The 23,288-nt window shown below is 45.4% G+C and overlaps 1 protein-coding gene across 1 annotated transcript in view; it reads left to right on the top strand.

Moving 5' to 3' along the window:
* ARHGAP40 (Rho GTPase activating protein 40) overlaps positions 1-20,379 on the top strand; it is a 23,210-nt gene extending 2,831 nt beyond the window's left edge. Inside the window, exons 2-15 of the mRNA XM_057377995.1 lie at positions 6,666-6,868; positions 11,336-11,556; positions 12,100-12,175; positions 12,946-13,124; positions 13,734-13,899; positions 14,218-14,309; positions 14,413-14,490; positions 14,746-14,905; positions 15,876-15,958; positions 16,697-16,903; positions 17,142-17,282; positions 18,909-19,069; positions 19,837-19,892; positions 20,208-20,379. Of these exons, the coding sequence (XP_057233978.1) occupies positions 6,666-6,868; positions 11,336-11,556; positions 12,100-12,175; positions 12,946-13,124; positions 13,734-13,899; positions 14,218-14,309; positions 14,413-14,490; positions 14,746-14,905; positions 15,876-15,958; positions 16,697-16,903; positions 17,142-17,282; positions 18,909-19,069; positions 19,837-19,892; positions 20,208-20,314 (1,930 nt within the window). The 3' untranslated portion in view covers positions 20,315-20,379. The remainder of the gene's footprint in view (positions 1-6,665; positions 6,869-11,335; positions 11,557-12,099; positions 12,176-12,945; positions 13,125-13,733; positions 13,900-14,217; positions 14,310-14,412; positions 14,491-14,745; positions 14,906-15,875; positions 15,959-16,696; positions 16,904-17,141; positions 17,283-18,908; positions 19,070-19,836; positions 19,893-20,207) is intronic.
* The last annotated feature ends 2,909 nt before the right edge of the window (positions 20,380-23,288 follow it).

Consider the following 23,288-nt stretch of genomic DNA (forward strand, 5'->3'; position numbering starts at 1 on the left):
AGGTGGAATTGGAATGGCAGACCAGGTCCTTGTGGGAACTGGATGGACAAGACTGTGTGTTTARGTGACCATGGATTCAGTGGAGATGGAAATAGGGTTAGGAATGCCACCTTTTAATTAAAGATTGTTGTCTAACCATCCTGTGGATCAGCTTTATCAATTTGCAGTTGCATTAAAGGTCCCAGTACTACTAGAGATTTGTTTTGGCCAGGTACCCCTTTCTCCCAGCAGGATTTCCCTTTGGATGGAAGCCCTTTCCTGTTTGGCTTACCCTGCTAACACAGGGAAAGTGAACAACAGGCTCATCTGCAGCAGGACGAGTTCAGCACAGAACCATACACCAAAGGATGGCTGGAATCTTCTGAGRCCCAAACAAATCCTAGCATGATGGGACAGACACCCAGCTAATAGTCTGAGCTAAACAGGGCTTTGAATATTTTTATTCAGAAAAATAATCTGCATGGGGTTATCAATCCTGCATTTGTTCTGTGCCGAGTTTCGGTCTGAGATGCCTCCAGGCAGATCTGTAATTAAAGGCAACTTTCCCTATTCCTTATTCCTTGTTTATTCAGCCCTTTACTAGACAAAGTAGAGACAGATCTATCCCAGATGAAGGCCTGAGGTGGAGYTTCTTTGCCCTTAAATACTTTGATAGAGACACTTATTGTCAGATAAATTGCAACCTGTGCTTTAGGTAAAAGACCCAGTGCTGTTGTGGAGGTAACATAGAATGGTTTGGGCTGGAAAGAATCTTAAAGATCATAAAGATCCAACTTGATCCATGGAGAGGGATGCCCTTGTTCAGGTCAGGTTGCTCTAAGTGCAGATGGGACATCCACAGCCTCTCTGGAAAACCTGTGCCAGAACCTCCCCACCCTCTGGAGTTGGTGTCCAGCCCAGAAAATGTTGGAGGTGCTGAGCTGCAGCAGGGAGACACACACAGACATCAGGATTTACATCTTTCCCTCCGCACAGCCCTGGGCAAAGGATTGCTGTTGGCTTTTCCTGTGTCACTGAGGGTGCCAGGATGGGAGGTGAGGCTCTGCCTGCTGGCTGTGGGGCTGGGGGAAGGCTGGAGCTGCTGGGAATTGCCCCACACACACAGCACGATCTGCCAYGTCCTCTTTATCACTGGCAGAACAGGCCTGAAATGACGCTGCTCCCCGAGCTGCTTGCATAATGGAAGGTCTTGATGAGCTGATTGCTGTGTTACTGAAAACAAGCTGTAATCTCATTAGCAAATTGTGGCAGTGACATCTTAGCACAGGCAGACCTTCAGCTGTGCCATCTCACGTGTGCAAAATCCTTGATGAAATGCCTCAACAGGAACGTGAGTGGTGGCTGAGGTGGAACAGCCTGGGCTGAAGGCACTGTGCCTGCTSCCAGGGGATGGATGCTCTCAGTGAGTGTGGGAGCAAATCCCTGATATGAGATGTGCAGATGTGTGTCAGCAGTGCCACACTGCTGCTGGGACTGCTTTAACCCTGCCCCTTTAGCTGCTTGGGATGAGCAGAGCCAGGGAAAGGAAAGCAGGGTAGGAGGCTGTTGGGTAAGTTACTGTTCACTGCCACCRCAGTAATTTGATAATTGGACTCTCTTTGCTTTTATGGCCTGCTCTGAGGAATCTGACCCAGCCGTGTGCTTTCCATTTTCTCCTGAGACTAAGCTTTAATAGCTCTTTCCTGCATATTGGTATGGGGAGAAGAGAGGAATTGGTGGTGTTTGTGTACAAAATTTGGGTGACTGTAAGCATAACTAACCCAAGCATTAAAGATTTGTAGCAGGGCTTCGTTCTGGTTCACACCTTTGGTAGAAAAGTCGTGGAATTTTTGCTCATSAGGAATCTCCTGCACAACTTTACTCTCTGTGCTGGGAGGAGAGTTTTGTGYAGTTCTGTGTGTCTGAATGAAATAGCTGTTTGTGTGTATTTCATGGAAGGTTTTGATAGTGAGTAGATTGACTTCTTCCATGCAGGAACCTGTTTTTATATTTGCATTGATAACTTTGAAAGGCAGAGGCTTAAACCTCCATTAAGCAAAATACCTATAGTTATATCTATATAAAAAAAATCCCAACCCTATATAAAAATGTATGACTCAGTGTTTCAGGATTTTCTCAGTTTTTCAAATACTGTCTGTTTTTTTCTGGATGCCTTTATCCCACTACATGATTTTAAACAAGAAAATATATGAACTCTGATGGGCTGTGATGTTTTGGTAATTCTTCTCTTCAGATTTAACTACACAGTTTATCATTTAGGTTTAAATTGCTTACTTAGGGTAAGAACCTGGAAGGAATGTGAGGAGAGGCTTTTTCCTGTGTGGACTTTTTCTGTAGTTTCTTTTAATTTTGCTTTTGCTCTCATCTGTTGTTTTTGAAGCTGAAGTAAATTAAAAGCAGGTAAAATGTGCGTGGTGTGACGTTAATGTAGTTTTGTTCTCTGAGTGTCTTTATCTCAAAGTACTGCAACCAGCTGATAGACTAATCTCTCTCTTTTTTTTTTTTTTTATTTTGTCTTTCAAGGTGCTTGTGTTTCATGCTCATGGTCTGGATTGTTCTGAATGATGCTGTGACTTGGTGTGCTGCTCCAAACTTGCTCTTGAGGTTGATTCAGACTTTCCGTGTGTTTCTTTGTTCCSTGGGTGCCTTTGTGCTTGCTCCAGATCTTTGGGAATGTCTTTAAAGACCAGGTGCTGCTTGTGAGRCAGGACTGCCTTGTCTGCCTGAATTCCTCTGTTCTTGTTGCCTTTTCCTCATCTTAGTTTTTCTKGAAGCAGTCTTAAAGRAATTCCATTTTCTTGGCTTRCACTTGTTGCCTCCTGGCYTGTTTGAAATGCTTGAGARGGAACCTTTTTATTTATTCATCTGYTASAGAGGTATTTCAATGAGGGAGGGATGTTGAGCAAGCAGRAAAGTAGCCCAGGCAGCTCCAGGTCCTTTGAGAAGCTCTCTCATGGGAGTGATTCAAGCCTGGAGTGAGCATAGCAACSGTGTTTATTGTATTTTGGTATTCAGGAGGGTGAAGAATTACATGAGTGTTTGCAACGTATTTGCAGCRTGTTGACAGTATCTAGGAACAGATCAAAAACTGCTCTGAGACTGCTCCAGCCAGGATCAGTGAGCCCCCATTCCTGAGCTGGGCATGCAGGGCTTCCAGGGATCCACGGAGGGGACACAGAGAAGAAATAATAAAAAAATTAACTGTATAAGGTCTATGGTAGCCTAATTTCTCATACTAATGAGCTTTATTAATGCTGTGAAGTCAGGCTTAGACTGAAGGTGCTACGTGAATCTTGAGCCTCATTAAACCTGGCTGTGCTCCTAACCAAGAGAAGGCTGCATTAAGATGATCAGTCTTTCCACAGCCTTTCCTTTATTCTTGTCCTTAACAACATCTTCCTGCCAGTCTCTTTTTTGTTGGGTTAATTTTTAAAGCTCCACAACCTGGTGTTTTTTGCTACGCTGACAGCATGGTGGAGTGAGCTCGGTTATTGCACCTCCTTTTTGCCCACTTGCACTGAGCCATTAACATTTTGAGCCAACAATCTCCCTTTCAATCTCAGCTGTTGCTACGCTGGCACGTCACAAGGCTGCCCTCCAGTTGACTCGGGAATGCAATGAGGAAGAACAATCTTTTAGGTGCACTCAATCTAAAATTAGCCTTCCACCTGGGCAGCTGGATCTGCAAAGCGCCGTGCACCGAGTTAACAAAAAAAAAAAAAAATGGAGCTGGGAGCAGAAAAAAAAAGGTGTTCTAAATGTAAAGGCCTCGCTTTTATGTTGTGCTCTGAGAAAACAGCTCTGGTTTAGYRCTTGTAGAGCTGGGTTTTGTGTCYTGCTGCTGCTCTGTGTGATATCAGCATCCTGCAACTCAGAGAAATCAAATTTAGTGCATCAGTAAATGGGCCATTTGGGGGAAAAAAAGTTAGGATGGCTTTAATTTGACACATAACTAGTTCAGATATGGCTTTCCTGGATAGGTTTATTGTGTGACTGATGGGGTTTTGGTGCAATAGAGTATGAGAACATCTSTATTTCCAGCTGTGGAGGGAAGCAAAGCCACTGTGGGTGGTGTAGAAGCACAAATCAGAGCAGGATGGGGTGCAACAGTTCCCTTTTGTCTGGCAAAACTCTCCTGGCACCAGAAGTCTTGATAKGGACTGAAGGTGGATCCAAACCAGCTGCTGGCAGGAAGGCCAGAGCTGAAACCTGGGCTGTGAGGACATTGTGACCCCTCTCAGGTGTCACCAGGAGTGTCCCCTAATGCCTCCCATAAATCATCCTCCACTGGGAGTGATAGCTCTCCTGGTATCGGGGCAAGTCATGCAGAAGATCTAAGTCAAGAGCCACCCTTTGGAAAGAGCTGAAGATTTTATTTATGTTGGCTTTAAAGGATGTTTTTTTTTGCAGGCAGGCATGGGGAAGGGATTGTCACAGGGCACATCTGCTGGGTGCAGGCTGCTGGTCAGGTCTGGGGCAGGTTCAGGTCTGGGGCAGGTTCTGCTGGAGCTGCAAACCCAAATTCTCTTCAGGTGTTGATCCATGGGGATTTCTGGGCTGTTATGGGAACCAGCTCTAAACTGAGCTGAACACAAAGGAAAGGTTCATTTCAGAGCTGCTTTAATCTGTGTAACCTGGATCCCACAGGGGTACAGGGCAGTAAACTAAGGCCAGAAGAGTTGTTTCGTGCCTGATGAAAGGCCATAGTAGAGCAATTAGGAGAGTTTGTAATTGTTCTTCAGTTCAAGTTCTTCTGCCAATGTTTCTGATACGGGGAAAACCAACTCGCTCTAAATAACCTGAATTCTTCCTTCCACTTCATTTCATGTTGCAAGTGATGAGTTCTGTTGACTGGTTCATAACAGAATCCTGCTGAGATATCATGACAAGGTATTGAGTAGTCTTTTTTTTTTTTTTTTGCACTAGCAAGGTCTCTTTGTTTAAATCTAATCTTATGAGATGGCTGTCAGCAAATGTGAGAAAATGGAGAGGACTACTGAAGATGAAGAGCTCATGTGAGGGATGCAATCTAAATGTTTAACTTCTAATGGGTAAAAATAGAAGTAAAAAGTTGTAAAAAGAGGTAATAATTTGGGTTGGTAGTTGCAGTGGAACTGAGGGAGTTGGACACAAACTGTTCAGGTAAAAAAAATTCTTAGATTGACTATTTAAGTGCTCCACCATGCTATAAATCAGCATCTCAAGTGTTATTTGGATATGCAGAAATAAGAMAGTGAGGATGGGGCTTAACAGGCAGATCACCTCTGTCCTTGCCTGCTGGTGGCAAAATAGCTCAGTTCATTGCTTCACTTTTGTGTTTCTGTAAAACAAACAAATCAGACCCTTTTTTCTTGTTCCCAGCGCTGTGGGTATCTCCAGATGTTCCTGGAATGTGGTTGTTGCTGTGGTTGTGCCCTCCAGAAGAGAGGGGCTGCCTGTGTGTGAGGTGTGAGTGTGATGTCCGTGCACGTGTGTAAACACCAGGGCAGAATGGCCTCCAGCATTTGTCTCTCAGCTGTTACATCTTCAAATTTAGCTCTACAGGACTAGAAATGTTTCTCCTAGCTGAAGCAAGTTAATGCTTTAGCATTAACTTTCCGGAATGAAAGGGGCTAAAACTTTCCAGATATTTTGCCATCTTTTTGACTCTTAGAGTTAGGAGGTTAAATTGTATTCCGTGGGTGTTTTGTTGTCATGGTTTTCAAGGTGTAAGACTCAATCTGCTTTTTTTTTCTTTCTTTTTTTTTTTTTTTTTTTGTGAAACTAGAAAGGAATTTTGGCTTGTGTTTGGTGGTGGTGGCTGCTCATGGGTGTTTCTTGAACCACCCACAGTCAGTTCCACCTCTTTAATTTTGTATTCATGAGTGGAACCATCGAGGTGTTCTCGTAACTGTGTTCCACTTATGCCATTTTTTTTGCTAAGTCTTTGAGAAAGATGTGTAGCAGTGTTTAAATGGCTTGGGACCCTTTGAAGACAATTATAACTCCTTTTGGGAGAGGCACTGTTTTATGGGGCGATGAGAACCTCACAGCACAGGGGTTGAAAGCTGAACGAGGCCACTGCATGAATGAATCAGCAGGGTGGTAAGAAAATTCCATATGCCTGGTTTACCCAGGACACTTTGTGTTGTTTCACAGCTGAAAAATCTGGTCTGGGCAGGAAAAGGGGGCCTCAGCCCGTGAGTTGTTTGTTGTGTGAGCTGAGGTGCAGGAGATGGAGCTGTGCTGGTTTTTGAGCACAGCCCTGCTGGGTTTGGGCTGCTGTGGTGGGAGCTGCCAGGCTCCTGTCTCTGCCAGCTCCTCAGAGCCACATGTGCTGAGTTTGGGACATCCTGGGTGGCTGTGAATGCACAGGGTGTCTGTGCAAGGGTGCTGGGAGCTTCTGGAGCGAGTGTGGGGCGGTCAGCGGTGTGTTGGAGGTCACCAGAGGGACAGCTCTGAAAGGACTGTGTGGATCCTGTGTCCTCTCACATGTTGGGGCAGCAGTTTTCCCCATTCTCCAGGGGATTTAGTCCCAGCTTTGTGCTGCTAAACATGAACCAAAGGAAGCTGAGCACTCACCTCTGTGTGCTTTGCTGCAGTCATTAATCAGCGCGGGCTGGCCGCGAATGCCGTGTGCCATACGTGTCGCTAAATCTCTCTCTCCTTATCTCTTCCTCTCTCAGCGCCAGAAATTGCCCTTGGAAAATGAACCAGCTTCCTGCGAAGAGTCCTTTGGCATCCTCAGTATCAGAGAGCGCCAATTCCAGGCTAGAGGCTTTGGACAGCTTGTCAATGGACAGTTTTTGGCTGGAAGTAGAGAACATTAAACAGAGCGCTGAAGCCGAGCAGGAGGAATGCGGCCTTGCAGATGTCAAAACACAGGAGGGTAGGTTGCCAAAAATGTTGGGAGTGAGGACAGGAATGTGAACATCTGAAACAGAAKATTTGCCTGTGCACCTGAATGATTSAGAAGCCTGCTGGAGTGTGGTTRGAATATTATCAGTCGATCAGAGATGGAGATATTGCTGTAATTGGGGTGGATAATGCCCGGCTGAAGGGGAGGGCTGGCCTGGTTTCGGCTTCTGAAGCAAAGCTGACTCCAGAAGTCACTCACAGGAGCACCTTCAGGGCTCCAGGAGTTTCCACAGCCCCACTGAGTGTGGGGGCTGTCAGTCCCAGAGCAGGGGGTGTGTGGTGAGCGCCCTGTGGGAGCTGGGGCTGGTTTAGAGCTTTGTTTGTGTGCGTGATTCTGGGATTCACCATGGTGGCTTTCACRGGAGCTGCTTCTGTGGAAAGCAGAYTGTTCCCTCYCTACTTCCCTGTTCAGGAAACCACAATAAACACCCAGAAAGCTGTGAGTCCATCCACGCAAGGTTTTTCCTGAACATCCTTGGTTTCTTTCTTTGGAAGGTGTTTTTAATGTACTTCTTGCAGTGCTGATGCTATCCAGTGTTTTGGAATACCTGGAACYTGGGCTAGTGATTCCAAAACTTTTGGAATACATTTCCCTTCTACAGAATCACAGAATGGCTTGGGTTGGAAGGGACCTTAAAACTCATCCTTAAAACTCATGGGCAGGGACACCTTCCACTGTCCCAGGCTGCTCCCAGCCCCGTCCAGCCTGGCCTTGGGCACTGCCAGGGATCCAGGGGCAGCCACAGCTTCTCTGGGCACCCTGTGCCAGGGCCTCACCCCAACCTCACAGGAAAGGGTTTCTTCCCAATATCCAACCTAAATTTCCCCTCTTGCAGTGTGAATCCCTCAGTGCTTGCCCTGCCACTGCAGTTCCTGATGAGCAGTTCCTTTGGATATGGGAAGTACAACATCCTGGGATGCTGGAAGGGTGATAAACACCCAGTGATCCCACAGATGGGGATCACACCTTTCCTGGCTCCATTTTGAAGAACATGTGGTAGCTGGCTCTACCTCCCTGTAACACAGATCTGCAGCCTGTGCTGCTGTTGAGCTGCCTGATGTTCAGAACACAGATATTCAGATATGTGTGTCCTGGGGAAATGTTTGTGTGACAATCCCAGTGTGCTGCTGTGCCTGGGAAGGGTCAGTAGCTCTCCTGGGGACCTTGGAGAGGAGGGTGGGAAGATCCTCATCCCTGTCTGCCATTGTTGGGAAGATGTGGTGAACATGAAGGTCTGCTGTGTAAAGGAAATAAGTTTGATTTTTGGAACTGGGAGGGATGCAAAGTGACTTGGAAAAYGAGTGCACCAGGAAGGAGCCTGGAAGAGATTGTGCCATGAGATGAAAGACTGTCTGGGATATCCTAAASACTGATATGCTGGAGGCAATTAGATTACTGTGTGTGAGCAGGAGCACCAGGAAAAGTTCTTTTAATGCTGTAGATAAATCTGTCAGGCAGGAGCTGAGTGCTTAATTGGCCACTGAAACCAGACAGACTCGAAATGATGCTGTGAGCAGCAAAGCCTTCCCCGCAGGCTGGGGTGCAGGTGGGGCAGGCTGGGGCTCCTGCTGCCTTCTCCAGAGGAGCTGAGGCAAATAAACCTTGTGCTGGGAGTGTTGGGGAGGCTTTGGGGTGCAGGGTTTGGCTCTCATGCTCCTGGTCCTCCAGCGGGGAGGCTTTGGGGCTGCTCAGAGCCACAGGCACTGCTGGCATGTGACAAATCTGCACCGGGGCAGCAGCTCCCAACTCTGTCTGGACACTGCATGGCTCAGCCTGGGAGGTGGCAGGTGACAGCAGGCACAGGGACAGTAAGGACACCATGTGCATTGCAGCAATGCTGAGCCAGCCTGGAGCGCTGTGCAAGCCCTGGTGAGGGGTGCTGTCCTGGGGAGCTGCTGTCACCCTCTGGCAGAGGGGGGACAGTGAGGAACTGCAGCTCTGGGGCAGCTGAGAGATCCTGCTGGCACCTGTGGCCTTGTTAATGGGTGGTGGGAGCACGAAGTAGCTTTTCCCTGAAATCCAGCATCGTCCCATCCATGCTATCACTGTTTGCCTGGCTCTCTCCAGGGCCTGGGCACGGGCACCCTGCCACTGAAATACCTGTTTGTGTCCTTACAGCATGGGAGCATGGCTGAGAACTGTCTGCAAAGCATGATTCTTCACCTTCAAAAGCTGGATAGGAAGTTGTGCTTAATGTTTWGTCTGAAATTGTAGGATGCTGTAGCTGCCCTTTAAATATTTGGGAAGTGAAGTCTTTGTTACGAATGCTGTTTTTGGTTAGGTTATGTTTCATGTAAGTTTTTGGAACTGGTGTTCTTCTTTTGCAAAATCATTCCTCGTTGTGCCCTCCTGAAATGCTGTTCTTTGGAACTCACAAGGCAAATCTTAGCAACCCTCCAGGCTTAGCCCTGCACCTCAGCTCCTTTGGATCTCCCCGTCCTGAGCTGTCTCTCTCCCATTTTCCCCTTTTTCCCATWAACAACCCATTTTGCTGGTTTCCTTTTGTGTCRCTGGCAAACATGAAATAGCAAACAGAGGAATTACAGTCTGGTGCTTTGGCATCAGAGGGGGCAGCAGGCCCACACGGATGTCCGATGGAGGGGCAGCTGTTGGTGTTGTGTACAAGATTAGTTTCCTGTTATGACTGGAATTGGCTAATTCCAAAATTTGCAAGCAATACACTTCACTTCCTTTAGCTCCCAAAGGCAAAATAAAGCAGAGGGTTTTTGTGTGTTGTTCTGCTGTGAAAACACGGATGTGGGACAAGGAGGTGTTCGGTGAAAAGCTGCAAGCAGGACTGTGGCTGTGCCCAGGGGATGCTGTTCCCTTTTAACTTCTGTAAACCAGACWTGGGGAAAGACAAAAAAACTGAAGACCCTGTAGGAAAACCTGATAATTTTCTAGAAGATTCATTGAGTGAAGTAATTGGCCTCAAGCTCAGCTCTATTGTGATGTGATGATGAAGAAAGTTCAGTTTCATTATGACACCTAAAATCACAAACACCGTGCTCTGAGTTTTAATTATGTCACAATAYGTGTTTGCAGGCTCCATGAGCACAGAGGCTTCTCCAGAAAAATTAAAGTATTTTATCTCTCAAGGAGAGCTGCGTGACTGTTTTTTATGGATGCAGCAATAATAAATCTTTGCCTGAGCAGCTGTGATAACTGAGGAGGTAGAAAGACAGGAAGAGTGGGAATCAGTGAGGTTGTGATKTTTCTTTTTCCCAGGATAACCTTTGGTAGGGCTGCACTGGAGCTGCCTGCAGCAAATGAATGTGGTAGATGGAATTGGAAAGATAAAGGCTTGGTGGTGCTTGCTGGGTTAAAGTTGAAGTCACCTGCTAAATTGGTTCTTTCATCTTTGAATTTCAAGTAGCTGCATTGCTCAGGGCACTTTCTCACTTGCACTTCCTTATGAGTGTATCCCATAAGAAAAAAAAAAAAAATTTCTGTGTTTGAAGTGCAACTTTATATATATTGAAGAATGAAGTGAAATTGAGGTTGCTTGAGTAATGCTGCTGTGCTGTCTCCAGGCTTCTCACACTTCCTTCTGGAACTGGAATGGTCTTTAATTTTAGTGTTGTTTTGATTAGGCCCAGACATAAAAGAAACACAMAGAGTAAAAATAACGTTTCTGCTTTTGTTGAGTGTATGGATACCAATCCTCTTAAAAAATTAAAGAAAAAAGTAAATAAAAGAGTAAAGTAATTACGCAAACAAATAGTTCAGCAACAAAATGAAATACATTTGAACTTACCAGATCAGAATCTGGATATTTAAAAAAAAAAAAAAAAAGTTGACATCTAGGCATGCATATAGATAAAAAGTAAAAGAAGCAACAAGTAATTTGGAAAGTGTGAAAGCCAAATCTGCAGTGTTGTGTGCTTTGTCTTCTCACAGAGCTTCTGTCCATTCTCAAATCTGTTGAAAGATTGGGTGGGACCAGGGAAGCTCTACCATTCCTTCTGGGGTGTCTGAATGCTGCTTGGCAGAGCTCCCCTTTGCACAGGCAGCCCAAGGAAAGGCAGATTTTTCAAGTCCACCTGACTTTCCTTCATATCCTGTCACAATCCTTGTCAAAATACTATCCAGAGCCACAATTGTGCCTTTTCTGGGAGCCCGTGTTCCTGGCAATATCTCCTCCTCCACGGTTTTTTCTTCTCCTTTTTGCTCCCCTGGGCTGAGCAGTAAGGTCAGTGTGTGCAGCTGCACCTGCCCAAGGCACCGTGTGCCCTCTGTGCCATCCCAAACCCAGCTGGGCACTTGGGAACAGGGCTGGGATTCTGACAGCAGCCATGGCTTCAGAACAAAGCAGTGCTCCCTCCCACTGAAGCCCCATTTCCACCCCACAAACACTCAGGCTCCTGTTTTGGTGCCTCTGAAACGCTGCAGCACCCAGATCTGTTCTCACTCTGCCTTTCCTGCCCCGTTTGGCAGAGGGAGAAGCCGAGGCCGAGTGGCTGCAGGATGCAGGGCTGTCTGAGCTCCTCGGGGACCCATCCTTGGACAAGGACAACCTGGTGCTGCTGTCCACGCTGACCAGGACACAGGCAGCGGCCGTGCAGCGCCGGCTGGACACCTACTCACGCTCCCGCCGCAGGAAGAACAAGCAGCCCGTGCGCGACGTGCGCGACATCTTCCGAGTGGCCAACTCCGAGGTGCGTTGGTTTCTCCCTAAAGAGTTTCTAATTTGGCTTTCCGGGTCTGGGGGTTGTGGGTTCATCCTTTGAGCTGAAAGGAAGCTGAGATTGGAGAAATTCCYGGTGTGGTGTTGAGAGGTTATCGCAGAGGCTGCAGATCCATGACCCTCCTAGGCTGGGGTAACATTCTTCTCCACAATTGTAGTGGATTCCTTCCAATGTTCAAGTGGTTTAGGTTAGGCTGTCTTTAGCTCAAACTGCTTCCACAAGCATTGGCATCTTTTGGAGCCCTCTTGTGTTTCCTTTGTTCCAGTGACATGTTAAATCACTGTTAGCCAAAACCAGAAATCACCATTCCTGAATTCAGTTCTGATAAGCCAATATTTTACAGCTGGAAATTCTGGGCAAAAACTAGCACTGCCCTTTTGGGGGGTTTTGGTTGGTTTATTTTGATTTTTTTTTTTTCTTGCCAGAGATTTCATAATCATTGGCTTTTCAGCTGTTTTCCTGCAGTTCTGCTCTTTTGGTTCTGCCTAAAACAACTTCTTTCTTATTTTTCAGGAGAAAGCAGCAGAGAAAGAGGAGTCCAGCCCAGATCCATTGTGGCACAATCTACGGACTTCAAACACCCAGAGAAGTAAGGAGGAAAGTTTAAAATGCAGAGTAGGACTGGCTGGGGAATAGGATCTGAAATAGGGCTGGAATTGGAAGAAAAGCCACACAAACACATATGTAAAAGTATATACAGCTTCTCAAATATTGTCCTTTTTTGTGTTGAGTTTTGGGGTTTTTTACATGATTTTCATACCTGTGGATTAATAAACTTTTCCAGGAATTAGTGTTGTTAGAATTGCTGCTCAAGCTGATCATTGTAACTTTTTGATAAAGCAACTGAAGGTGAAAATAAAATCAGTCTAGTAAAGATCATACGGTGAGATCTTAGAAATGAAATCTTACACGTGCAGGCGTAAAGAGAAGTTTAGCCACAGGTGTGTCCTTTAATTTAAGGCTTTTGTGTCTTAGCAGTGACCTGGTGATTGCAGCCATAATGTTATGACTTCACACTGATCACAGAATTATTAAAATTGGAAAAGATCTCTAAAATCATCCATTTCAAGCACAAACCCAGCCACCACTCTGTTCATCACTAAACCATGTCCCAGGTGTCAATCTGCCTGATTTTTGATCACTTCCAGAGATGGTGACTCCACCCCTTCCCTTGGCAGCCTCTTCCAATGCCTGACCACCCTTTCAGGGARGAGTCATCCCCTATTGATCAGTCTGTGCTATGGGGACACTGTTTTCATGTGTTTCTGAAGGATTCTTTAAAAGCAGTGGTACCAAATCTGCCTCAAACTGCTTTTTTTAGCACATTTGCTTTCTTAGCTTCCCCCTCCTGGCTTGCAGAAATTCAAGGCCATTTCTTCTCTGCAGCAGAAAGCCAGGATTACTCCTGCACGGTTCGGAATCCTGGCAAGGAGGAGCTGTTCAATATGGACATTGCCTACTCAGAACAAGCAGCTGTYCTGCTCAAGGGATCGTTCCTGTCTGAAYCCAGGAAGTTGAAGGATGGAAATGYCCTAACTGTAAGCACTGAGGGAATTTTTCTTGTTAGAACTTACTACTCTCTTCTTAYCAGGAGGGCACAAGATATTTTGATTCTATGATCAGCTCCTGGAAACACCCTCTACAGTGAGTGTTGTGATGGGTTTGTGTCAGGCAGGTATTTTTGGGCAGGTAGTGCTGTTACCCTTGCAGCATTGGGCAAGGATGGACATGGTGCAGTGGAGGGCCAAAAGAAATAAGGTTTATATATGAAATTAGCTATATTAATGCAGATTTTGGTTGTTTCCTCTGGGAAAAAAAAAAAAAAAGATTAACAGCTGGTCTTTCTTACTCTCAATTTTGACAATTTTCTTGTCCATGATTGTACTGGATTCCTTCCAATGTTCAAATAGTTTAGGGTATCAGGCTGTCTTTAACTTAGATAAACTGGGATCTTCAGTTTGGTTATTGAAAAGGGAAAATACTTATTAAATTAATGGTTGAGTAGGAGCAGTTTTGGGCAAATATCTGGTCTTGAGCACGGCAGGGGGAACAGATGCCTGGTTATGATGAGAAAATAAGTACAGCAAAAGYTGCTCACTGCTGGGATTAGATAACTTGAGCTGAACCTTTTGGTGTGTTTCCCTTAGAGATTTAAGATCCCTAAAGGCAGACTAGGAGTGACCAGGATTGGAGATCTGTCGGCTCAGGACATGAAGAAGATCCCCACGCTGGCCCTGATTGAATTAACAGCTCTCTGTGATATCCTGGGCTTTGAGCTGAAGAGAAACAAAGCGGCAAAACTGAAAACAACAGGTTAGTTGTACCTTTTTTTTTTTATTTTACACTCATCTTCTCATCATCCACTCATCATTTGTGTTTCACATGTTAGAACAGAGAGTCTTTGATAAGAAACCTTGTGACAGGTGTGTTTTCCTTGGTCAGGGCTTTTCCTGGAAGTCACTGGATCATGACATGAAGACCTAGTGAGACATTTATGTCTGCCTGTCCTGTTTAACTGTTCCTCTCCAGTGTCTGCTTACAAAAGTGCCATGTTAGCCTTCAGGGGGGAATATATCACTTACACCTGCATTAAAGGTGACACAGACTTAAAAAGTACTGCTTGTGTTGCAGAGAAAAGACTCTTTGGAGTTCCACTCAACACCCTGTTGGAAAAYGATCAAAAGCTGCTCCCCAACACCAAGGTGCCCCTGCTGCTCCAGGCTGTAAGTTCTCTGCTGGTTTCATTCACACCTCTGAGCCTGTGATAAGGACGGGCTGACTCCTCCTCCTCTGTGTCTGAGAGCTTTCTGTTTGTCCCTTTAACAGCTGCTGTCCTGCTTGGAGAAGAGAGGACTCGAAACAGAGGGCATCCTGAGAGTTTCTGGCTCCCAGACCAGAATCAAGGTATGAGCTCTTCAGCAGTGTTGGAAGGGTCAGGGGTGATCAGGGAGCTTTTGCTGAAGGCAGTGTTTAAATCACCTSAATTGCCTCATCTCCCTTCCCAGTTCAACCAGAAACATCCATTGCTGGGAAACCTGGGAGYGTGTGCTGAGGATCTGCACTCTTTTGACTGCATGCACTGCCCTTCTAGCGCTCAGCGATAAAATTCACCTTGCATTTGCTTGTTAAAAGCCCGTGCTGAATCCCATCTGTTTCCAGAGCCTGGAGCAGAAGCTGGAGAGGGATTTCTACAGCGGCCTGTTCCGCTGGGACGAGGTTCACCAGAACGACGTGTCGGGGCTGCTCAAGAGRTTCATCCGCGAGCTGCCAGCACCGCTGCTCACAGCAGAGTACCTGCCTGCCTTTGCTGCTGTGCAGAGTGAGTCCTTTGGGATGGAGATGGCTCTGGGCAGGGCTGCCCTGCTGCTGCTCTGCTCTGGCTGTGTTGGGAGTGTGTGGATGTTGTGGGAGCTGTGGTCACTGKGCTTGGCTGAATGTCCTGTTGGGTCCTGGCTGAGGACAAACCTTGAGGTTTGTGCCTCACWAGGTGCTTTGGATGTGTTAAGCTGRATGCACAAAMTCTTSGTTCAAAAARTGGGGAATTTAGGTTTTTTTTGCTGCTCTTCAATAGCATCAGAGTTGGTGGTAGGCTAGCTAGTTTCACACACAAACTTTTGACCTTCCACTACACAATGTCCATTCTCAATCCTGCAAGGATAACAGCACTACCTGCCCAAAAATACCTGMCTGACAYAGAGCACAGCTGAGAATTGTGGTCACTGGGGCTCGGTTAATAGCCCATTGTGTAGCAGGGCTGTCCTGGGGTCTTCAGTTATGTGTCATTTGGGGCTGCAAGGTTCCTGCCATGAATTAGGATAAATTGATCAATGGTGACACCCAGATTGAGCTGTGGTAGCTGGCCAGGGCACAGAGTTCTTGGCTTGTCTSCAGCTAAAGGGATGTTCTGCAAGCACCTTTCTTTGAGGTTTGTGCCTCAATAGGTGTTTTGGGTGTGTTAAGCTGAGTGCACAACTTCTTTGTTTAAAAACTGTGGATATTTGGGTTCTTTTGCTGCCTTTCAAGGGCATCAGAGTTTCTGATAGACTGTGGACTCCAAATGAAATAAGCCAGGCTTCTAAAATATGGGTTGTTCCCTTTGTAAGGACRGTATGGGCTTGATTTACTTCTGTGAAACAAGCCCCAGTTCTATATGACAAACAATTCAATAAGTGATCGTCTAGTTCCTTGGGAGATTCCTGTGATTGTTCCATTCCTTGGGGGATTCCTGTGCTCAAAAAGAAGGGTCAGAAGCCTGAATCCTCTGTCCTGTTGTTTCCCTCCCTCTCCAGATATTCCAGACCTGAAGCAAAGATTGCAGGCTCTAAATCTCCTGATCCTGATTCTTCCAGAGCCCAACAGAAACACTCTGAAGGTAACAGCTTGCTTTTSATTTAGCTGGGAAAATGTAGAATCACAGAAGCATTTAGKCTGAAAAAATCCTTWAAATCATTGAGTCCAATCATTSCCCCAGCACCTCCAAGGCCACCACTGGGCCATATCCCCAAGTGCCACAGTTATGTGGCTTTTGAATAGACAMCACCTCTGCCTTGCTGTGCTTTTTATGAGCTGTGGTGGTTTTGTTGCTGCCTTTTTTTTTTTTTTCTCCTGAGCAATTCCAGGTATTAAAGGTAAGGCTGATTTAGCACCCTGCACACTTTATTTGGAGCACTGGAATATATAATTCAGTCAAAGATGATCTGTCATGGCTCTGGTGGAGGTGTGAGATGAAAGAGATAATGCAAAAGGACTTATTTTCCACATCTGGGAATGGCTTTGAGGGGATGCTGAAGGAAAGGGGAGATTCACCTTTAGATTCTGTGATTTTTACAACTGGACTTTGTAAATTACCATTTGCTAAGGAGTAAAAGCTCATCTTCCCACATAGACTGTCTTTCCTGATTCATAAATACTGGATAAACCTTTTTGGTGAGGTTATTTATTGTTACCATAGTATTAAAAACTGGTCACTCTACTCTCAGGCTGGATAAATAGAGATTTGCTCTTGTATATCAGGAAACAAGTGCTAATTAATGATCTCTCCAGCAACTGCCATGGCAGTTTTTGAGCAATACTCATAATGGATGGCATCAATCTCTTCCCCTCTCTTCAGGCCCTACTCGAGTTTCTCAGCAAGGTGGTCTCCAGGGAGAACAACAACAAAATGAACCTGTGGAACGTTTCCACAGTCATGGCCCCAAACCTCTTCATGCACAAGGGGCTGCCCAACAAGATCCCAGAGGGGAAGGAGAAGCAGCTGGCGGAGGGGGCGGCGGACGTGGTGCGGATGATGATCCATTACCAGGATCTGCTCTGGACAGTAGGTTCCCCAGGAATTGTGTGGAATGGTGCAGCAGTGTCTTGGTCTTGTTGGAAATGGGATAGGGGAGGGGACAGCCTTGGAAATTTCTTGGTTGAATTGCAAGACTGCCTAACTTCAAGGTGCACAAATAATTTTTGTCTATTTAAGGAGTTAAAGTGATGATCATCTRCCTAAACTACATCCTCATCTCTGCTTGACTTAATTCCTGTTTTCTCCCTTTTTTTCCTCTGCCCAGGTCTCCTCTTTCYTGGTAGCTCAAGTGAGGAAGCTGAACGAGAGCAGCAGCAAAAGGTACCAGTTCTGTGACAAGAGAATTAAAAATTTGCTGCGRAAGATTCACGCTGACAAAGACAAGGTGGAAAAGAACCAGGGAGAGGTGAGTCAAGGCTTGGGGGAAAAAAAAAAAAACCAACAAGCCATTTTGTGGAAGTGTTAAATGTTTTCCTGAGAACTCTGAAAGGTGTAAGGGGTGATTCCCTTGAAAGAGCAAGAGGGCGAAAAAATTGCAGAATAATGAGGAACAGTTTCCCAGATCTTTTGGCCGGATTGTGGTAAAAACTGATCCCAGCAGCAAGAGCACTAAATACATTTCAGGCTACAAAACACCTGGTTAAAAGCAGGTGAGGAGGGAAGAGACCAGGAGYAGAAATGTTGGTCTTTGCCCCATGTGAAGAGAACAATTCATGTGGCTCTGTCCCACGTGTTGGCACGGACATATCTACTGTGATAAAGRCAGACTTATCTTCATGGACTTAAAGCACAAGTTTAGCAATATTTGTGCAATATTACAGCTATATTTCATCTAATTTTCTTTTTGTTCTATCATGCTGTTGGTCTGCATGGAAGGAGCTGAGGATGAGGTTTTTGCCACCTAAAWGCAGAGAAGTTCCCTGATGAATGATGTGGCTCTGCTCCTTGTATTGGTGCAGACTGAGGTGTTCAAACAGATATTACTGCCAGATCTGAGTATCAAAGCTGGGGAAAGATCCTTGGAGTCATTTTACCTGTTTTGTTTCATTTTTTTTTTCTCAGTTGCCACTGTTAGTTGAATAAACACAGGTGTGTAGGAGCTGGGTTACACCATGCAGGGSTGGATTTGGGGTATCCATGGTGCTGCAGCTGGGATGCTCTCAGGMCATGGGCTGAGATAGAATTTAAAGGTAGAAATAACACACTGGAAGTTGAAATCTGCCTGCCTGCAGAAGAGTCTGTGGTTCTCACAAGCCAGTACATTCCCTGTGTGAGCTGGAATATTGGACACTGTGTTGTTGTCTGCCTAAAACGGGGCTGTTCAGATGGGACATCACTGCTGAAATCATTTCAGAGGGGGCAGCTGCTGCTTAAATAATCAAACAAGTGACCCCATGCTCAGAAAACAGCAGCATTCTGATGATCCCAGTGTTCTGTGCTGGTGCTGCACAGGATTTGGGAAAAAATTATTTACAAAAATACCTCACTGCATGTCAGAACCCTGTGAGTTCTGAAAAGCTACTTTATAGGGAAGCTGATGAAAACAATACTGAAAAAAMCACTTAATTCAGCTCTGTGATGGCTTGGTGTGTCCTTTCTTTGGAAATGACCTTTCTGGGATTCAGTAGCCCACCATCCAGATGTCCAAACTCCTGCCCGAGCAATTTAAATGAATTTCAGAGAATTCATCCGGACTTGTGCAAAACGGCCTGTCAGAATTTTCCTGTGACAAATCCCGTTTCCATCCGAGCTCATGTCAGTGCCGTGTTTGAACAGCAGAGAGCACCAGCAACCACTGATGGAGARCAGAGAGCTCCTCTCGTGGCCACCAAAACATCGATGGTTTATTCACAATGCTCACCTTGGTGCTTCCCACCCGTACTATCTGTGCAAGAAACAAGCCTAAATTCTCTCAGCAGCTGTCTGGATTTGCTTCATTCTTCACACTCTCCAGTCTGCTTTGAAAATTGATGTTTTAACTGATAAAAATCTTTCTTTAAACCATTTTTTTCTTTCTGCCTGCCTCGTTCAGCCTTCCAAGATTGTGAAAGTCCACGCGTCCCTGCTGCTGAAGGACTCTCTGGAGGTGCACCTGAACAATGCCACCAGGGTGGCTGATGTCTTGAGGCAGTTTCAGAAGAACCTGGGCCAGAATGGCTGGAACATCGTTAACACTGTCAACTTCCTCAAGTGGTAAATGGATTTTCCTCTGCCTTAAAAAAAAAAAAAATTAAAAAAATATAAATAGATATACTAAGTGGTCTAACTGCTTAACTGTTTCCTGTCCTGAGGTGGCAGCACAATGAGTTATGAGCAGTTATGTCCTCTGCTCCTCTAAGCTTTGTCAATATTGTGTTGGATGGGAAGGCAGTTTTAGTTCACTGAGTGCTCCCAACCCATGCTTTGGCTGTCAGGAGGTCAGTGGTCCCCTCTGGACACMAAGTGAGCTCCAGCAGCCTTGCTGAAGGGAAGGGAAAGTGTTTTGATCTTGTCAATTAAACCATCACCAGTGTAATTTGCCTGGAGTGGTAATTCCTGTGTGTTTATGTTAATGCGAGGATTTCCTAAAATAAACTCAGCAATTCCCTYCTGTGCTCCCGTGGGGAAWGGCTGAACTAACCCAAAAAAGGAAYAGGAGCATTCCTGTCCCMCTCTGTCACAGTTCCTGCAGGATTTGGTGGCAGTGCCTCTCCTGCCTCTCCCAGGAGGTGTTTGGGCAGGGAGGGTGGAGGGAAATCGGCTGAATGTGATCAGCTGGTGTCTCACAGCTTGGTTTTCTTTTTTTTTTTGCCAGTTTTGGGTGTCCTGCAGTATGCAGGAGGATCAGTAAAATCTCTGTACCACAGCCTATGGCCATTGCTGGCCCTCAAGCCACAAGCAATTACTTTGGAAGAAACGTTACTAAACTACCTGACCTGTCTTTGCAGAAATTTAACTTCAGCCTGTTTTTCTTCCTGCAGTAAYAACTCCATGGAGTGCACAAACTTGCTCCTGTATGAAGTGGGAGGCAATATTGGTAAGTAAAAATGGCAGCTGAAAATAAGGATATCCAGTTTTTATGCTTAGCTTMTTTTAGGAGRCAGTTAAAAACCTCTCTGGGTAACYTGTGCTGGTGYCTTAGRGTGAAGAATTTCYTCCTGATATMTTTTCTCTCAAAGCCATTACCTCAGATTTGTGGAAACTCTTCTGAGTGGTTGTAATATTGAAATGAGTGTGAACAAATCCTAACTTTTAAGGTGGGGACAAAACGAAACAAAAAAAGATTCTTAAAACTGCAGGATTAAGGATATAAAAAAAGTGAGTTTTTTTCCTGAATGTCTTGTTTTAACAGGTGAGCATTGCCTGGACCCTGACACTTACCTCTTGGAYTTGTACCACATCAACCCCCACGCTGAGTGGATAATCAAACAAAACCCATCTTACCCTCGGATGTTCTGAGGAGAACAAGAGCCAAACAAAGCATTTGGTTRCAGTTTTTGGAAGRTGTGGAAAGAGAGACTTTCCTGTTGYRCTGTCAGAGCAGACACCTCYTGTTTSTTTGAAGGAAAAGCACCTTTGTTAACTGCTCCCCTGGCAGTGAGAGCACAGCAGTGMTGACAGGGGTGATGGAAACAAGCAGCAATTACCATTGGGTAGCAGAGTTTGCAGGGGGAATGACTGTTCCTAAACAAAACATCCCCCTAAAGCAAATCCTGAAGGCAAAGCTGCGGTGGCTGTGCAGCAAAGGTGGAACAGAAGGAAAAAAAAAGTCATCTTGAAGATGGTAAAAGGGATTTGTTTGTTSTGGATTTGCTCTTTCTTTTGGAGGAGAGACAGTCAGTTCTGTGGTGTACTAAGGACATTCCCTTTGGTGAGGGTCCATGGTTTTCTGTTGCTCATCACCAGAAGTTGAGACTTTGGGTTTCACCCTAAAGCTCCTGTTATATCCTTTGAAGAATAAAAAAGGATTTTTCCAAAAAGTCCAGATGAGATGTGACATTAACGTCATGTATTTAATGACTGCAGTTAAATACATCTGTGCAACACAAGGAGATAACATTCCTTGGAAAAAGGTATGGAAAACACAGCAGCCTTCCAGGTGTGCAGTGTGACAGGAGAGATGCCTGTCCCATGCCACTCTGCAAACCCAAATTGCCACTGGTGAGGGTAAAACACGCATTTATTTTGCTGGAAAACCTGGATATCAACAAACAATGGAGGAAATATCCTGAAGCAGATGTGAGGTTTGTAATCWGGCCTGGCCACGTGAACTGAACTTCCCTGTGGGAGATTCTGTGTGGATGTGTTTGTTCAAAAGTCAACAAACCTCCCCTGGGATGTGAGGTGGCTGAACTGAGCTGAGCATTTCCATCCCACCCAGCACAGAGTGGGCTGGACAGGTGAGGGTGGAGCAGAAAACTCAAACCTCGCTGCTGCATCATCATCATCATCATCATCATCATCTTCATCATCCAAAAGGACTGATCTTCAGCTCCAAAAGGACTGTGCCTGTGGGACTGGAGTCCAGAATTGTCATTTTCCTTTGTGGTGATGCTGAAATACCTCACGTGAGGGACCCCACTGTGCAGTGCTGGGGATGGAACACTCAGCCTCTCTGGAAATCCCAATATCTTTTCCTAAATCGTGTTTTTAAACGTGGTTGGATATTTATTCATGTGGCAGGAGCAGGGCTGCCCTGCAAGTGCATACTCAAAGTATTTCATTTGCCAAATCCTCGCTGCACTAGTGACAATTTCCAGTATTATTTCTTTTGTTAAAGGAGTTCGTTTCCATCATAATCTGAATTTTCCCTCCTCTCCTTTTTTCCCCTAGGATGATGTGTAGCTTTCTTTATCTCAGACTCCTGGTTTCTGTTGTAAAAGTGTTTCACTCTGTGATTAGTCTGTCTGTGTGGTTAAATCCTCTTGGTGGTTAAGGTTTTTGAGGAACAGGTGAGCCACAGTCCATATTCTTCCCAGCTTGTTGTGAATACTGTGTGAGTGATGCTGATAGCTTAAAATTTTCCATATTTTAGAGAGTCTGTCTGTTCTTTTTGGTTGAGATGATGCAGATGCATTGACTGCTGAGATCACCTTCACAGATGTCTTCACAAAAACCTGTACTAGAACCCCCCAACCCTGGCCCAAATGTCAAGAACTCTTGAGGTGCCTCATTTATAAGGCCTAACAGAGCCTGATTCTTTTCCTGGAGGATGGGTGATTTGTGTCTCTGCAAAGATGGAACTGCTTTAAAAACGGGGCATTAAAAACCAAAGGTACCTGTTCACTCATCCCTTCTGGAATTCTTGGTGGCAGTGACTGAGCAAAGACCCTTTGCAAGCTGAATTGTACCCTACAAATCACACCACGGTGCATATTTTCCCATCCCTCGTATGCTGGTTTATTAAATTTACTGTCCACAGGTATTGAGGGGTCAGGACTGCATCGCTGCTGCTGTCAACTGCAAATGAGTGGGGTTTTTGGAACACCAAACAATGTGAACCAGTGCTGTGAGAAAATAAGGTTGGTGGGAGATTCTCTTGAGACAAATATCAGGTCTCAAATAAAAAAAAAAGAAATGCAAAAAAAAAAAAATCAGCTCTTTCCAGATGATGGATATACATTTTTAATATTTTTTTCTCTATCTTTGTATCAAAAAGTGTAAATTTTTCAGTCACKGATGTGCAACCCACTTCTGACGGCTGGCTTTTAATACCCTTCGTTTTTTACAAATTTTTAATTCTGTATTTAAATTTCATTTATTCRGTGAAGCAATAAAAATACCGTAAAAGCTCTTGGCTCCGTTTTCCTCAATGCTTGAGAACAAGTCAAATTCTCCACATCTGTGGAAGGCAGCAGGATTTTCCTTGTGCCTGGAGAGCAGTGTGTGTGAGTGAGCTGGGCAGGAGGTTTTTTGTTGCAGCTTCAGGAGAGGTTCCTCTTTGGATGATCCTGTGGGATTGCTGTGGGAGGACATCCAGGAGGAGGAAGGGGAGGGTGGTGAGGGTGGTGTGGATGCAAAAAGCTGAGAAAAAGGTGAATGGGAGCTGAAGGTGAGCACCAGCTTGTGAAGAAAGTGAAAGAAGTGACTTGTGAAGGAAGAGGAGCAGTTGTTCAAGATCTAAGCTTGAGGAAATGAGTCCCTAAATCCCCTGGGAAGGGTTTAAAAGCAGTGCWGCAGCCTGGCCGGTGGTGCTGGTGGGAAAGCAGGGCTTGCTCTCCTGCCCAGACACAAAAGGAAAGGGGAGGAGRATCCCAGCGGCTTTAAAAAGCTTCCAGAGCAATTATCTGAGCAAAACACCAGTTTATCAAACTCATTCCACCCATTCATCTTCAGCARTATCAAAGTGCTAATCTCTCCCATCCCCGAGGGCTTTTGTGATTGATCATAACACAGCTCAGAACAGGAGCCCGGGATTTACTCTGAATGCAAC

Source organism: Malurus melanocephalus, unplaced genomic scaffold (genome assembly GCF_030028575.1).
Source record: "Malurus melanocephalus ecotype Western Australia unplaced genomic scaffold, MMel_1.1 scaffold_338, whole genome shotgun sequence".
In the NCBI taxonomy this organism is placed as follows: Eukaryota; Metazoa; Chordata; class Aves; order Passeriformes; family Maluridae; genus Malurus; species Malurus melanocephalus.